Source organism: Haliotis rubra, unplaced genomic scaffold (genome assembly GCF_003918875.1).
Source record: "Haliotis rubra isolate DU_JTF1 unplaced genomic scaffold, ASM391887v1 Scf8, whole genome shotgun sequence".
Classification (NCBI taxonomy): domain Eukaryota; kingdom Metazoa; phylum Mollusca; class Gastropoda; order Lepetellida; family Haliotidae; genus Haliotis; species Haliotis rubra.
The window spans coordinates 2,109,951-2,125,433 of NW_025767523.1; the positions used below are offsets into that span (position 1 = coordinate 2,109,951).

The 15,483-nt window shown below is 39.3% G+C and overlaps 1 protein-coding gene across 3 annotated transcripts in view; it reads left to right on the top strand.

Annotated features, from left to right (window-relative positions):
* LOC124261469 (guanylate cyclase 32E-like) overlaps positions 1–15,483 on the top strand; it is a 148,562-nt gene that overhangs the window by 86,322 nt on the left and 46,757 nt on the right. For 2 of the 3 annotated variants that reach the window (XM_046695786.1, XM_046695788.1), the window contains exons 2-3: positions 8,050–8,488; positions 14,761–15,064. In XM_046695786.1, the coding sequence (XP_046551742.1) occupies positions 8,075–8,488; positions 14,761–15,064 (718 nt within the window). In that variant the 5' untranslated portion in view covers positions 8,050–8,074. Of the gene's footprint in view, positions 1–1,168; positions 1,291–8,049; positions 8,489–14,760; positions 15,065–15,483 lie in introns of those variants that run through there. The other variant, XM_046695787.1, reaches the window with a different exon arrangement.

Below are 15,483 nucleotides of genomic sequence, written 5' to 3' on the forward strand. Positions count from 1 at the left end.
CGGAAGTCACGTTTTCCTGAGTAACAGGTGAGTGAGGTGAGGTGAGGTGAAAAAGCACTTCCGGTGATGCGGAGTGAATATTGCAATTTGACAGACCCTCAGTTAAACGGAAGTCACGTTTATGACAGAATAGGTGAATGAGGTGAGGTGAACGCCGGTTTAAACAATGTCTCTATTGTCTCAGAACATGTGATCTTTGTGTAAAAGGGAGATCTGTGTCACGTACGTCGGAAATGTTTGCAACTTCGGTGAATAATGAGAATGGTAATGTTACTGAGCACATCATTATACCATCATATTCCAGGGGTTCGTGTATTATCATAGCTATAGACCTTTAATTATGTCTCAGCAGGTGTGCTTTCAAGTTTATTTCTCATCTTCCTTGGGAGTATGAACGAGAATGTTGTATAGACTGTCAAAGAATGTTATTCGGGGTCAGTTTGGCGTTTTAACATACGACCACGGATCCTGGCACTACAAGGGGACAGTAGGCCTACTATATCCAGCAAAGCGATTTTGTTATCAATTCTTTCTTTATCTTTATAAATATCAACTCTTCTCAATGGCAGAAATATATTAGCCGGTGTATTATCTGACTGTGTACATTTGACTAATGACGATGCAGTGGCTTTTGGGAGAAATCATTACTGCACTCACTGTTTCTTGGGAGCCATACGTATTAATTAGGTGAGAAAATAATTTGTACTAATTACATTAATAGTCCTTAACGGGCGAGAATAGAAGCATCATTACCACACAGACATGTTTGAAATGCATTTTCAAACGCACTGGAAGACTTCAGACCATTGGGTTGCTACAACAGGGAGGACATTGTATCAATGGCATTGTGATCAAGGAGATATCTTATTGTATTTTCATAGAAAAAAAATAAACATTTTAAAACCATTATCGAAATTCCAAGATCGCATAATTTAAAATGACAACAACGAGGAGAGAAATAAATCTTAAACGTCGCTGCATCAAGGTCATTTTTCTAAGTTTTATTTTATTAGAAATGTAGCTTGATAAACACAGAGGCGTGTTTACGCAGCTTGATAAACACAAAGGCGTGTTTACACGCCCCGTCAGCAGGAAACTACCATATATGACGGCGGTTCACAGAAACCGGAAGTGTAAATACAGAATCCGGAAGTGTGATGGCTTCCACTAAACCGTGATAGTATTGTGAAGTAACTTAGCTACACATAGTGGCAGTTTGCAGACAAAGCTCAATGTGGATTGTCTTATCCGCAGTGTTTTATGCACACACTTGAAATTCCTTTCCAGCCGGTAAGTTTTGTACTTATATTTTCGTGGCCCTGGTTACATCCACAATTAGAAACCTATTTGGGGTAAATACAAAAGTATATCACCGGATATGGATTCGAGCACAAAAACAACCAAAAGGGTGAACTCAATTTCGGAATCCAGAGTTGTATGCGTATGTTTTGTATCTCTTTCATGTTAGCTGATCAATTGAATTTCTTTATGCGCCTTTTATAAGTATCTCAGTCAGATTGACTTCCTTTATCATACATGTGCAAAACAAGGACATAGAAACTGGAAGTAAAATCCTAAGCATAGTTTCCTTGACCTAATTAAGTCGTAACTGCCATTATTTTTAATATTACAATTTTAAAATATAATTATTTCTAGTATGTATACACGTTACGTGACAAGTCCACTCACAACAGAGGTACTGTGGATCTGGACACATACATTCTGGACAAATTCCCACAAGATCGTCCACAGGGTGATGTTTCCGGATTCACCAGGTTTCCCTGTACTGTTCAAAGGTCAGAGAGACTTTAGCCTCAAACAAAGATCGCTCGACCCCTTGGTGGTGTGTGATTAGTTTGTGAAGTAACTTATATCTGTGCTGATGTATAAAAATAATGAAATGCATAAAGATAGATAGATAGACGACGAAATACAGAAACAATGGTTGCTAGGCAAAAGTGATATGTACACATGTGCACATATGATATATATGCCACTGGCTATGTTTCACCATATGGATAATAAAGATAGATAGATAGAGCTGTTCGGTTTAACACGTTCTGGATTAACAAGGTTTCACAGTGTTGTTCAAAAGAGAATCTAAGAGAGTGATTGTTATATTCCAAACCATCGCTGACAGATCAATGTGTTCGGATTAGCAGGTTTCGGATATAAGAGGTTTCACTGTACAAAATATGTATACATATAACCTCACATTTTCATCAAATGTATGTTGGCTTCTCTTTTTAATCACCTTACATCAGTGGGTCTTGTGCCATAAGAATACCCTTGTCGCCGTCCCAATCCACCATTCTGACAACGCTCAAGACGATGCTGCAACGAAGGGGCACTTCCCTGCCCAATTACACCGACGCGCTGGGAGTCAAAAATCACGTTAGACACTTGAGGTTTTACGGTGTCAAAACCGATATGCTTCACGCGAAGCTAAAATCAATTGCATCAAAGCACCCGCGTCACAACCAGATGCCCGTACCACACGGCAATGATGGTCCTATTAACGCGCGCAAGCCTAAATTGCTAAAAAGCAGATTGACGGTATTTAATCGTCCATGGTACGCAGGCACAAGAAGAAACCAGGTGATGAGGTGGAGTCATAACCCCTATTTTACGATCATGCAGATAAATCGTAGCGGGGCAACAGCAATCGACTACCGTCATCATGCACACATTGGCGGTCATCACAGCCAATTGGGCCTCGGGAAGCCTACAGTAACATTGGGTCATTTTTACTCTGCTTTTATTAGGGATCAACCATTTGATACACTAGGTGAGGTGGTGTATATGAGAATTTAATCGAATGATTTCGCAAAATTATTTTTTTAATACATCGACGAAAAGATAATTGTTAAACATGCTGGATGTCATGAAAAAGAGCTAAAATATACTCTTCGGGTTCCTTTTCGAGATGATTCATTTCATGTCCTAAGACAATGACCCAAAATATTCTGTCACAAAAGTCCCATACGCTATTCTTAAACCCAACGAACCTGATTATTGTTAATAATGTCCCTTGGGAGGATATTTCAACTGAAAGGCAAACGAAAGTATTCCAAATTTGTTTTTAATGTAGTTGAAAATTGAAATTTTATGTTTTTTCAACCATCACTCATTCCTGCAACAGTTTGTAAAAAGTAATGTGGCTGGGTAATTTAATGTAAAATAAAAAAAATTCAAATACGACTTGGGTAAAAATGAATTCGCAACCGCATGCCCCAATGTGATAAATTTGTTTTAAGATTAAAAAGTTTTAATTCCAGTTATATTTGTAAAAGGTCATCCATATCGATGAACGTTTGGCTGACTAGGCGCCAGTATAATGTAGACGAAAGCCTACTTCCTTTACTGTTCCAATTTAACATCAAGCAAACAATAGTATTTATTGTTTCTCACTGGCTATCACGTAGATGCTCCAGTGGTTGGTTTGTTCTTTAACGCCACACTCAGCAATATCCTAGCTATATGGCGGCGGTCTGTAAATACTCGAGTCTAGACCAGACAATCCAGTGATGAACATCATGAGCATCGATCCACCAACTGGGATACGATGACATATGTCAACCAACTCAGCGAGCCTGACCACCCGATTCCTTTAGTCTCCTCTTACGACAAGCATGGGTTGCTGAAGACCAATTCTAACACCGCTCTTCACGGGTCAACGTTGATTGAATATATATAACATTCAAATGTCAATATCTGACTGACTGCTCTGGGCCAGAGTATCGCTTCTGTTCCAAGGTGGGACGAAAGATTTTCGGATGGACATGACTATCAGGTGGACATTTTTTCAAACTGACTCTGACTCATAGTCATGCATCAGTGTGACTTGCTTCTCATGAAACAGCAAAACCGTGATGTAACTGAAATACTTTTAACTGTACCATGTTACGGTCGATCTTCCAACTGAGATACGATGACGTCAACCAAGTCAGCGAACCTGACCATCCGATCCCGTAAGTCGCCTCCTACGACAAGGGTTACTGAAGACCAGTTCTAACCCGGATCTTCACGGGTGTTCTCTAATAGATTACCTGCTGTTTCTGTTGCAATATGTTCTATGGGGAGAGTAGGTCGTGTAGAATATAACCTACAGCTAAGGAAAACACATTATTTGTTTGTCGAAATCGCCTCCATCTAAGTTTCCTTTTTCTCATGGTGTTTTCACGTTAAAGTTCGAATGACAGCTGTACCATCTACCCATGCGAAGAACAAAATTATTAACAGCCAAAAGTCCAAACTCTTTTACGTTGAATACATATTCGCGATTTGTACATTGTTCAATACAGAATAGGGCGAGAAAGGTCAGTTGACCGGGGGTTGGGGGGTGTTGGGTGTGTGTGTTTGAGGGCTGTAGAAACATTGGTTCACTGAAACTTTGGACTGTAAATTCTGAAACGTTCAGATAGCAGTATCAGGTAGTATAGCATTTTAACCACCGGATCTCTAACTTCAGATTTAGTATTTGAGCGTCCGCAATTTGTCATCTGGAAATTTGGCATCTTGCATCTTTAATAAAAATCACCAACCAAGGTAATTCACCAGTTTCGAAACCGCGTTAAAGACAAAATAGTAAATATAATATAAGGAATTCAAAGAAATTTATTTATAAACCAAATCGTCAAAAGCATTTCATCTTGAATGAGCAAATATTAACCTTAGTTTTGGTCTCACCCAAACACGAATTTCCGACCATAATTATTAACTGACCATGGTGAATATTTGCCCATGACTTTTCCTTACCACTACAGATCATGCTGCTTCCCCACCTATCACCACCGACATCAATCAAATAAAGACGCCAGCACACAAACTGTACATATCCGCGAGAACCTCTTTGAAAGCAATTTGTGCTTGTAGAGAAGTGTATCAATGCATTCCTACATAGAAAAGCTCTGCCCCTGGGCTGGGTTAATGTAGACGTAAGGTGAAGTGCCTCCAATTACAATGGAAATCACCTCAACAATATCGTTTGTACGACAGTAAGTGGCTAGAGTACAAGATGGTCGGGAAATTGCAGGTCAGACTTGGACCATTACACACATTAACCTTGTTTGGTCGCGTCCGTCTGGGTGAGATTGGTCCTGCTTGTTTACCTTGTGCTAGACCCTGGGGACAGGAGCAGGTGCAAGGGGGAGGGGCCCTGGGGTCTTCGGGAATGGGGGTTAAGCTTGGTCACGTCTCGGACCTGTGATCAAGAACTCAACCCTTTCATAGCAATGTCAACGGTTTAAGAGTTTCTAATTGAAAAGTACTGTTTAGTCTGAAGACACTTGGATCTACTCTAAAGTTCAGGTCCCTAAGGGGATGTCTAGGGAGGCTTCAATATAATCACTAGAATGTGTTTTCGGAAGCACCCTCGGTTTAAGACTTGCCGTTGGTTGACGTTTACCTTTTAGTTAATGGCATCGTGTTACAACTGTAGTGAACATGAAGTCAATGTGGGCTGTGGAATGTCTGGTGAATTACAGATAGGTTTGTTCACAACACGTGTCTCTGGAAGAAAGGGTAATATTGATATGTACGACTGGTCTTCCAATTGATCGGTTGATCTAGCACCACTGTGGTTTCAGTCACCTTACTTAGAGTTCGGTATAAACGGGGACACACTGGCGGGAGTAGGGCTCTATACAATATGACAATTAAATTCGAGAAAAGAGCAGTTTATCCATTTGTACTTGGTTATGAACATGCTTAAATATAATAAGACTTTTTCAGCTTTTGGAATGTAGCACTTGAAACATTGGTCACGTAGCTACTGAACCATCGGGTTCCAGGGTTCTTGAACAGTTTGATTCTAGCTCCTGAACACTTGGAATTGTGCCTCTGAAAAGTTGCAAAACGTCTTCTTCTGAATCATTGAGCTTCTGCCTTCTGAAACACGGGGAATCTAGCTTGTGAAACACTGAATATTAAGTTTGGGAAATATTGCTTCTATTTTGTGAACTATTGGGAAGCCAGGTTCTAAAACATTGGGAAGCCATATTTTGGAACCTTGGAAGCAAGGTTTTGAAAGTTTCTGTTTCTGAGAAAAATAGCTTTCAGCTATAAAATTTTCTGAATCTACTTTCTTTTACGTTTGGAATGTGACACATTTGTGAATCCTTGTAAATGTTGGACAATTCTGCAGTACAACCATTTTAATTAAGACACAGCAGGGTTCTCATAGAATGACATGGTGTGGTAATAAAGAATTCAGTGAAATATATGTTATGTGAGAATTAGTATCCAGGCAAACTAATAAGCCCCAACGTCATGAAAAAATGGTGACATATCTGGTCGTCAGTGCAACTACAAAGCAATCATTTCATCATTAGCAGCGTAGGTAATCCGATAGGGTATCAATTATCATAGTCGTCGAATAGTGATGGGCATATCGACCCGACGAGGTCAAATTACCATGTATGCTGAAGCATAGGAGAAAAACACATTGTCTCATCTGCTCTTCTCCGATGTGGAGCAATCAGGATCATGTCATGATCCGTAACCAACTGAATCCGGCGGGACCGTTAGGCGGCGTTGTCTTATATCAGATACCGAGGCCTGAGTCGACCGTCTCTATCAGACTTGATTTGCTTATTAAGAGTACATGTGAATCAGTTATATACAGTACTCACATGTCGATAGGGATACCGAGACATTTCGTGAAGTCGACAACCAAGGAGAGAGTGAGTACGCGGGTAAGGGGTGGAATTGGTAGTGTGGGGTGGTGTTGGGGGATGGGGGTGAGGATGTGTTGGATGACTTTTGTTATTGAGAGAATATTTTCCGTCACTGACTGAAAACATGAATATAACATCTCATAAAATTTTCTTCCACGCAACATAGTTTAAGTATTCTTTTGTAAGACAAAGTTATTAATTCAGCCTCATGTTTTGGACTCCTCCCTCCTTCTAACGCACACAAATAGATAAATTGTGGGGACACTTCTAGCTTGCGAATGTGTACTTTCGTTTGTATTACTATTCATCAGTCAACCGTAACAGTTAAAAGTATTTCAGTTACATCACGGTTTTGCTGTTTCATGAGAAGCAAGTCACACTGATGCATGACTATGAGTCAGAGTCAGTTTGAAAAAATGTCCACCTGATAGTCATGTCATCCGAAAATCTTTCGTCCCACCTTGGAACAGAAGCGATACTCTGGCCCAGAGCAGTCAGTCAGATATTGACATTTGAGTGTTATACATGTATATTCAATCAACGTTGACCCGTGAAGATCGGTGTTAGAATTGGTCTTCAGCAACCCATGCTTGTCGTAAGAGGAGACTAAAGGAAATTGGGTGGTCAGGCTCGCTGAGTTGGTTGACATATGTCATCGTATCCCAGTTGGTAGATCGATGCTCATGATGTTGATCACTGGATTATCTGGTCGAGACTTGATTATTTACAGACCTCATCCATATACTGGAATAACCAACCAACCAATCCAATCCAATCAACGTTGAAAACATGAACAGTAATAGGGCCTTGTTGGCAAAAATGCCTCCGAAATACTTATTATATTGACCATAATTGAAAGGATAACCATCTTGCAATGACATGTGACTTTCACACAAAACACTGTTCTCTGACATCGATCAATATTGATCAAGTTGATGTTTTCATATATTATATTATTATTATATTATATTGATGGTTGATGTATAATTTGAGCAATAATTCGATCCCTCATTCATCCATATTTTAAGTCAACATGTTTACAAGATCGACGTTTAGAACTAATGGCGAGAAATAGAGTTGTTAGGTTCAAGGTCATTACTGTTTATTCACGCTCAAAGTGACGTGATAAAACTTTTGTTTTATCGTCTCCATGACGGTTAAATAGTGCACTTGCAATTGCACCTGAGGGAATTGAATGGATAATGTTATCTCTATTGTTCAAACTTTAAAGAGCTGTATAGGCCATTAATCGCACACAAATACACGATAAACTGGGAATGTTGTGCATTGTAACGTCCAAACAGAGCCCAGAACAGAGACGCTTGAACATTTGAAATGACTCGAATTCACATGAAATGTTGTTCTATTCCAGAACCTCAGTCCACTCGGATACCGTTATGGGGGGAAGAGGAGGACAACCAATGGTCAAAGTAAACAACGTACACACCACAGCAATGTGGTCACCATCGGTCATCTTCTGGTTGACCGTCATGGCGGTGGGGGTCCTGTCACCACCCGCCACAGCGAACACCACCATCACTCTGGCCTATCTTACTGAACACAACAGCGGTTTTAAACACGTCGGCGGGGCGTTTTTCTTAGCTATGGACGACCACAAAGAGATGTTGTCCTCATACGGAATTGAGATGAAATATGTGCTTCGAGACACCAAGGGGAGTGATGTCGTTGGTTACAAGCAAATGATGGATGTAGCAGCTTCACACAATGTCACTGCCTTCTTCGGACCTGACCGTTACTGTTCCTGTATAGCCAGCGTAGCTACGGCTCTTGAAATCCCCTATGTTGCCTATGTAAGTAAATTCGTTGCTTAAAACATACAAAACGTTGATGAGGGCATCATTTTCATTATGTGTTTCACGCCGCCACTAAGGGCATCATTTTCTTTATGTGTTTCACGCCGCCACTAAATTCTGAACATGGGTCGGTCGGTTGGGGAAAAAACCCTAAAACCAAAAAACAAAAACAAATTAATAAAGACAAAATTTTCTGAATAGTGCTCTTAATTCTCATTTGTTGTACTTGTTATTGTAATTTCTTGCGTACTCTGGACTTCAAACTTGTGGCAACGACTGAGAGGAAGGTAAACAATTTTTTAATGATAAACTCACCCTAACTATCTTAGATAACACCTATTAATCTATTAGTAAAATATTAAATAATGAAATCTTTGTAGATCAATCTATATCAAGAGAGAGATAGACATTATTTCAGTAAGGTGGCCACCGGTTCATTATACTAGTAGTACAACATGTATGTACCATGTATAGAGGGTGCCATGCATATTCTTCTATTTTTTATTTCTTTTTTTCATGGCAAGAAATACATACTTTGCTAGACAATTACATCTGGGTTTTGGATGATAATAGCTGATAAAATGTAGGCTATGTTGGATTTATAATATAATATTCAGGTAACTATTTTCTCAGGTCTGACAAAAAAAGTACATATTAAGCAGAAATGGTACCCTGTTCCAAACAGGGAAGAATGCATAGATGACAAAGTCGTTGATCTTTAGCAATATAAAGTTGTCTTCCTCTGTCATTATTCTGTGATTTGAACACCTACATTTAGTAAGGGTTATTCTATATGAAGTAACATTCACTACTGACAAATATTCTTCACAACAGTATTCCTTCTTTTTTAGATTGATATACAATTGATATACAATCGGAAACGAACATTTTAATTCAAACCATGTCGGTTGATATTTAACTTTGTTTAAAATCAAATAAGTACACTTTACAGCCTGATTGTGCCACACATAACTAAAACCAAATTTATTTAACAATTGTTTTACATTAAGGGCACTTTCAACATTGTCTGCCAGCTTCTGATAATCTATATTGATAACGGCATGTGTGGTATAATATTCCATCATACTTTTGGAATAATAACCGTGGCCAATATTTTACAATTGTCTTATAATATTGTCTAGTTTTAAAACATAAACATCCATAAAGTTCGGTGCATTTCTACCAAGAAAAGGAATTTGCTGTAAGACATTATTGTATACTCTGTCTGCATCAAGTGAGGGATGAAATCCCCATATTTCTGAGCCGCAAACTAAAGTTGGGAATACTTTGTGGTCAAAGATGTTGAGAAGAATGTTATTTTTCTGAAATCTGATAGCTGGGAACGTAAATTATTTAACACTTTCTGGATATGACAAGGTTTTTTGTGTTATATGCCATGACCCACTGCATGAGAAATGAACGCTCAAATATTTGTAAGAAGACACAATTTCTATTTGGGTATCACTGAAATAATGTTTTTCGTATTTCTTTAGTCTACCACCTTTCCTGAAAACCATACATTTAGTTTTATTAATATTGACGGTTAAAGATCACTTTTTACAATATATTGATAGATTATTCAATGTGTTTTGTAAACCTCGGACAGTGCTATCAAGCAATAACATATCATCGGCGAAGAATAACATGAAAAGTCGACAGACACCAAGGTCAATACATCCCTATCTTCATCAACACCAAGCAATTCAGTAATATCATTAACATACAATGACAATAGCACTGGTGATAGTTGGCAGCCCTGTTTTATTCCGCTCAAATAGTCAAACAGTTGTGTGTAGCCACCTTGCAATGATATACATGATTGAACATTTGTGTACATATTTTTACTTAATCTAAAATAATACCTTTGACATTGCCAGTCCAAAGTTTATACATCAAACCTGTTCTATTGATGGAATCCAATGTACCTTTAAGATCAACGAAACAACAGTATAGTCTGCCCTTATATAAAGACAAATTAGAGACCAGTGTATCTAACACAAATATATTGTGAGAGTTTGAATGAGTTTATAGAGTTCATAAATGTTAAAAGGTTATCAAATTAAGATGACAGTACTGCTACTTCAAAAGGGATATGAAGGTGATACTTCAAAATAGACCAGATGTTTGTTTTCGTTTTCGTCTGCTGTGCGAGTAGCAGACATCATGGTCGGTCTGTTGTCAAGAGTCATAACTCTGATTTTATGTTTTGTGTGGTAACATTTTATATGACGAGTCGGTACGTTCTAGGTTCGGGTCGGCGGTGTTGGAAAGAAAACAATTTTTTTAAAATATTTTTTGGTCGGCAATAAAATTAGGGTCGGTCGGGCGATGAGAAACACAAAAAATATAATTTCTGCCCTAAAGACAGTTCCTGGAAAAATGGTGAGGTGAAGTGAGGTGATATAGGGTTTAGGACTATTGCAAGTATATAGCGTGCATGTGTGTGTGTGCGAGTGTGTATGCGTATGTGTCTGTGTGCGTGCGTGCATGTGGCTTTGTTTGCCCTCGTGTGTGTCTAACTACGGAGCTTCATTGGACTAAAATTATCGCGCCCATGACACTTCCATAATATCATATTGATTAATCCTGCAGCAAGTAGCTACGACAGTAAAATAACCCAATTCTTAACAATCTTATGGTTCCTTACTAAAAGTCGTAATTCTAACAATGTTGCCACAACACTTTATCACCATTGTATTTACTTAGTAAGAAAAAAAAGACCTTGCTAAGTAATAAGGCCTTTATTTAATATGAATACTTAGCCGCCTAATGAAACCTAATGAAACATCACGACCTTCAACATTGTCAACCATGACGGTTACCGGTTTGTCGAGTACATATCTTAGATGAGAAACTGCGACTATAACCAAACACGGTCATCGAGACCATTACCATCTTTAGACTTCCTGCTCAAGTCCTTCAACAGTCCATAAGTTCCAGTAGTCACGACTCTTCACGTCTCATGTTACTTGTCCGAAGTAGGTCCAAGCATTAAGAACCTGAGAGCAAATGGAAAGCACTATTGTGATCATTATCAATATTGATGATTAGACTGACTGACTGAGTTTGGTTTTACGCCTCTTTTAGCAATATTCCAGCAACGTCACGGCAGGGGACACCAGAAATGGGCTTTAACATTTTACCCATGTGGGGATTCGTGATGATTAGAAGTATTCCAAGAGTATAACATTCAGTCAGTGTACAATGTGGGACTGGTTATTTATTAAATGTCTACACTGTCTGCGATACCTACCAGTACAGGCTGTCGGACTTTGCCGGACTTTGCCGGACATTAATAGCGAATCCGACATTCGTTCCGATTATGATCCTTGACCTATACGTGCTGGTCAGTTTCCACACAGAGAGAAACGGCTACACCACTGCCTGCATCCTCCATGAAGCTGACACGCTGTTTGAAGTGGGTCACATACTTACAATCATTGGCTTAAGAAGCGACTAACGGAATCGGGTTGTCAGGCTCGCTGCATTGGTTGACACATGTCATCGTATCCCATTTGCGTAGATCGATGCTCATGTTGTTGATCACTGGATTGTTTGGTCCAGACTCCATTACTTACATACCGCCATCATATAGCTTGAATATTGGAGAGTGCGGCGTGAAATAACAAACAAACAAACAAACAAACACTGCCTTATGGTCAGGCTTCAAATGGCACGTGTTGCACGATATTGACTCTCATTGGCCCGAGTACTCGCTGGTTTCTCTCTCGCTAAAACCAGTTGATTCGTTAGTACAAGATAGTGACTGCATTAAAAGAGTGATGCAGTCCAGAGTGACAGAAGAACGGTGTGTAATTGTGAATTACTGAAGATGCTCATCGGCACTAAGGGATCCCTATGGTAACCGGACCCACTAGTTTCTCACGTTCACGTGAGTGTAACATTACCCAACACAATTACGCTCCGGCCGCTACCCCTAGATCAGTGTTGCTCAACATTAAATCAATTAATAATAACAAAAATCAGTTAAATATATTTTATGTGCAAATTAGTATCCAGGCAAACTAATAAGGATCAACGTCATGAAGAAATGGTGACATATCTGGTAGTCAATGCATCCACAACCATTTCATCATTAACAAGGGAGGTAAATCAGCTCAAAATCTTTCTCAAAATCGTGATTATTTACGACGAATATACTCAAAATGCAGATGTTTCGGGTGAAATGCGACTTACACTACAGTACAGCAATATCTCCTTTATTGCTTCCCGTGGTTTAATGAACACAATAAACAAAACAGTAGAATGTAGACTTGCACAAGTCTCCAAGGTAATAATTAATAGTTTAAATGATAATTTTTAAAATATATATATAAAATGACCGGTGTCCCTGTACTGTCCGCTGTTCTAGAATTGCCTCTTTAAAGGATAGAATTGGTGTACAGTACATCCATGGGCTTAGCACTCAGTACAGCCTTGGAGCAAGGCTAAGTGGAATGTTGTACGGGAATCTGTAGCCTGTCATTATAGACGTGTCAGTAGTTTGAGACTGTATGTCGCACAAGAGCTGATTTGTACGATACTGACTTAATATCAGCACATTGCAAGGAGCAGAGGGTCTTGGTATGTTGGATAGGGTTTGGTGAACTTAAAACTGGGGAAGATTTGTCCTGCTGGGTTAGAGTCACATTGAATTGTTGAAGTACAGTTTATGAGGTATGCTTGGTTTGGAAAGGGCAAGGCTATATAGCAATCCGTTTGCGCCTACTAAATCGAAATATTTCACATAAAAAGAAATATTTTAGAAACTGCCATGAAGTATTTGGAATTCATACAACGGGAAATTAGGAAAAATTAATTACACTTTATCATAATGTTTTATAGGTTCACAGGATTATTTGTCTTTCACATGCGTGAGAAGGTTTTTGCGTCACGGATTTGTAAGTTGTTAACTGTCCACTGAAGTTTTGAAAAAAGGCCTTTACATTTTAAATAGTCACTTTGTCATCGATTGAAGTCCTAAACCACCCTGGGTTTTCATGGGTATCATATCTCAATTCTATTTCAACTAATACTTTGGAAGCAGTAGTTACATTGGCTTCGGTATGAGGTGCGACTGATGACGAGAAATAACGGTAAATGTAGTTACATCATTTCATGACCGCTACAACGACGATTTCTTCATTGCTTGACAGTGTAATTGTCTAGCATCATCTGTATAACGCGGAATGGCTCGTAGAAATAGGACCTCACCTTTCATTATCCTAATACTCAGTAATATATTCAGAATTTATACGTGTAGTAATTCGATTAAACATGTCCAGGACCTTAATTTCGATATTAGAGATAAATCGAACTCTGATTCAGAAGATTTTAATAGGTTGTTGATGTCAAGACGTTTGTGGTGACGTCATTTCCGAAGCGAAACTTTTGTGGCAAATGGACCTTGGGTCTATATATTAATAAAACAAAACAGAATGAACATGAACATTTCACTGGTCAGTGAAGAACGGCACAAAAATTCCAAAATACTGACACAGAAACAGTTAGTTGTCATTCTACTATTACTACGATTCCTGTCATATTTCAGTTTGTCCATCATATTGACACTCTCGTGTAACTTCAGCCCAACCGGTCTTTGATAGGAATTTGTATATAGAGAGTTGACGAATATAAAACCACGAAACCTTTAATTTATGATAACACTTGATGAAATGATCTTCCACTTCCACCCCTTCTCTGCTTCTCCTCATGGTTGTTGCGTCATCATCATCATTATCATCATCATCATCATCATCATCATCATCATCACGGGCGGTGGGCTAGCCTAGTGGTTAAAGCGTTCGCTCGTCACGCCGAAGACCCGGGTTCGATTCCCCACATGGGTATAATGTGTGAAACCCTTTTCATCATCATCATCATCATCATCATCATCATCATCACCATCATCATCATCATCATCATCATCATCATCATCATCATCATCATCACGGGCGGTGGGCTAGCCTAGTGGTTAAAGCGTTCGCTCGTCACGCCGAAGACCCGGGTTCGATTCCCCACATGGGTATAATGTGTGAAACCCTTTTCTGGTGTCGTCGCCATGATTTTGCTGGGATATTGCTAAGAGCGGCGTAAAACCCAATTAACTCACTCACTCATCGTCACCGTCATCATTGTCAGCACTAGAAGCTGCATCATAGTTATTATAACTATTATTTTCGTTGCTGTTTGCTAAGGTAGTATAAGAACCATAACCACCATAATCATATCATTATCACAATTATCATCATTTTCTTATTCCTTGTCAGGACTGCGTATACACCCCCAGCGATAGCAACATGAAGAAGTACCACGTGGTCAGCACCCAGCCCTCCGACGTCAAGGTCGCGTCCTTCATCATCGCCTTCCTCAAGTACAACAACTGGACGTCCTACACCATTATCAGTGGGCTCACCGACCGCTGGAAGGAGACGACCCGTGTCCTTGGGAACCTCACCAGCGACATCCACATCACCGACGTCAAGGAGCATGAATTCAACGACAGATACTTCCCGGGCGTCAACCAGACCATCTTTGAGAAAATGATTCTCAGCACTTACGAAAGGACGAGAAGTACGTAGCTTGTTCAAGTGATCCCTTCTTACACTTATCACAGCTATTTTGTCAATGTATCTGTTTCGGCGGACAATCAAGACTCCAACCCATCAAACTAACAATGTGTGTGTACAGCCGATCAGACTTTCAATATGTGTATACGGTCCATCAAACGTTTAATATGTGTGTACGAACCACCAAACTTTTAATATGTGTTACGGACCATCAAACTTTTATTAAGTGTGTACAGCCCATCAAACTTACAATATGTGTGTACGGTCAATCAAACGTTTAATATGTGTGTACGAACCACCAAACTTTTAATATGTGTTACGGACCATCCAACTTTTATTAAGTGTGTACAGCCCATCAAACTTACAATATGTGTGTACGGTGCATCAAACGTTTAATATGTATGAACGGCCCACCAAACTTTC